This window comes from Entamoeba dispar, genomic scaffold, assembly GCF_000209125.1.
Source record: "Entamoeba dispar SAW760 scf_1105229461917 genomic scaffold, whole genome shotgun sequence".
Classification (NCBI taxonomy): domain Eukaryota; phylum Evosea; order Mastigamoebida; family Endamoebidae; genus Entamoeba; species Entamoeba dispar.
In genome coordinates, this window is record NW_001854932.1 from 20,473 (window position 1) to 22,264 (window position 1,792).

The following is a 1,792-nucleotide window of genomic DNA, read 5'->3' on the forward strand; positions in this document are numbered from 1 at the left end:
TCTATTTTTGTTTAAAAATAAACGTTTCTTCTAACTAAAAGAGAAACAACTCACTTTAAAAGAATTAAGATAAACACTAAGAGATGGTAATGAAGTTAATAAGTCTTCATAATGAATATCGTAAAAAGGTATCTCTATTTTATTTACTTGTTTTATTGTAAAATCTGTTATTATTCCATTTCCTATTAACATATTTCCAATAAATATTTCCATTGACAATGAATTAACATTAATCTGATAATCTCTTGGTGTAGTAAAAACAAATTGAAGTAAAGAATTATTATTGTCTATTCCTTCTAATATCCATTCTGACTTTAGAAATAGAGATTGAATAAACCCAAAATATGAAATAAATATAATTAAAGCAATATATCCAACTACAACAATTAAAGAAATAATAAAACATAATCTCCTAATGAAATAAAGAAGAAACATAGAATTAATTTATGATAACATAACAAAAATATTTATATATCATCTTTTTATTATAATAACTTTACTTTTTCTTTCACTTTTCTCTAATTAATCACTCCTATCATTGAAAAATCTTGAATTAATAAAAAATAATAAAATTTTTGTTAAAACTCAAATCAAAATGTATCAATTAGAAGCAAAGACAGGGTTCGTTAGTGGAGAAATTCTAATACAACCATCATCTGCACCAGTAAATATAGTCTTACCATCATGTGAAAATACAATGGTGTTAACAGTACCAAAGTGACCTGGTAAACGTACCATTTCTTGTCCATCTACAGCACTTACAAATGTAGTCATAAGCATTGTCATATCTCTTTGAGTCATAGTAATCATTGCTTTATCTTGACCACCACCAACTGCATAATAATCTGCATATGGGGCAAATCCAATAGATTGTAATGGATAACCAGATTCAAATGTTGAAATAACTTCTTGTGGCATTCTAATGTCATGAACAAAAGCCTTACCATCTTTACCAGTAGTTCCAAGAAGAATATCATTAGCATCTGATTGAATATCAGTAATTTCACCTTTATGAGATTCAAATCGAAGACCACTATTTTGTGTTCTAATATCTTTCATATTTAAATTACCCAATTCATCTCCAACAATAAAACTAGAATTACTTAACCATTTAGCTTTAGTTAATTGTGGCATTTCTTGTGATAATACAGAGACGGGTGTTGTTTTCATCTCTGGATCAATCAAATTAACAGAAGAAGCAAATGTTCTAAATGCACCAATAACAGCTAAAATATTTTCATTATTTGGTGATAATTCAACACTTTTAATTGGTGCATAACAACCAGCAATAGGTAATTTATTATATACTTGTTTTCCTGTTTCTAATTCAAAACAATACAATGAACCATCTCTTGATGCTAAATACAAATAAAGACCATTATTAGAAATTGAACAAGATGATACTGCTCCAGCACATGCATAAGCTCCCATACTTACTAATGGATCAACTCTCCATAACATTGCAGTTTTATCATTTGAACATGAAACAAAGTAATCTCCTTCACGAGTTAATTCAATTTTAGTAATAGGCTTTTCATGACCTTTTAATACAATGCTTTTGATAGTAGCACCTCGTTGAGCCATATTTTTAGGGTATTTTTCTAGTTTTTTTATTTTATTTTTCTTTTTCCTTTTTATAGTTTTTATATAGTTTTATTATTATTATTTTTCTTTTTGAAAAAAAAAACTGGAAATAAAATCATAAAATTTTAATGAAAGTTATTGCTCTCTTAATATTTTGTATTTCTCTTATTTCTTTAGTTCATGCCTCATACCAAATTCACACCTGTTT

General features: G+C 26.9%; 2 protein-coding genes across 2 annotated transcripts in view, besides 3 other annotated features; both read right to left on the bottom strand.

Moving 5' to 3' along the window:
* The window catches only part of EDI_228660 (uncharacterized protein), a gene marked incomplete at both ends in the record, with an annotated part of 342 nt that extends 129 nt beyond the window's left edge, over nucleotides 1–213 (bottom strand). Inside the window, 2 exons of the mRNA XM_001733413.1 lie at nucleotides 1–30; nucleotides 76–213. The exon at nucleotides 1–30 is cut by the window's left edge and continues 129 nt beyond it. Of these exons, the coding sequence (XP_001733465.1) occupies nucleotides 1–30; nucleotides 76–213 (168 nt within the window). The remainder of the gene's footprint in view (nucleotides 31–75) is intronic.
* Nucleotides 214–437: 224 nt separating this feature from the next.
* Nucleotides 438–494: a sequence feature (AT_rich).
* A 57-nt stretch (nucleotides 495–551) lies between these two features.
* Nucleotides 552–577: a sequence feature (AT_rich).
* A 23-nt stretch (nucleotides 578–600) lies between these two features.
* EDI_228770 (eukaryotic translation initiation factor 3 39 kDa subunit, putative) lies at nucleotides 601–1,584 on the bottom strand (the record flags this gene model as incomplete). The annotated part of the gene is made up of 1 exon (XM_001739058.1): nucleotides 601–1,584. The coding sequence occupies one exon, from the start codon at nucleotides 1,582–1,584 to the stop codon at nucleotides 601–603; it is 984 nt and encodes a 327-aa protein (XP_001739110.1).
* A 12-nt stretch (nucleotides 1,585–1,596) lies between these two features.
* Nucleotides 1,597–1,676: a microsatellite.
* Between the last annotated feature and the right edge of the window lie 116 nt (nucleotides 1,677–1,792).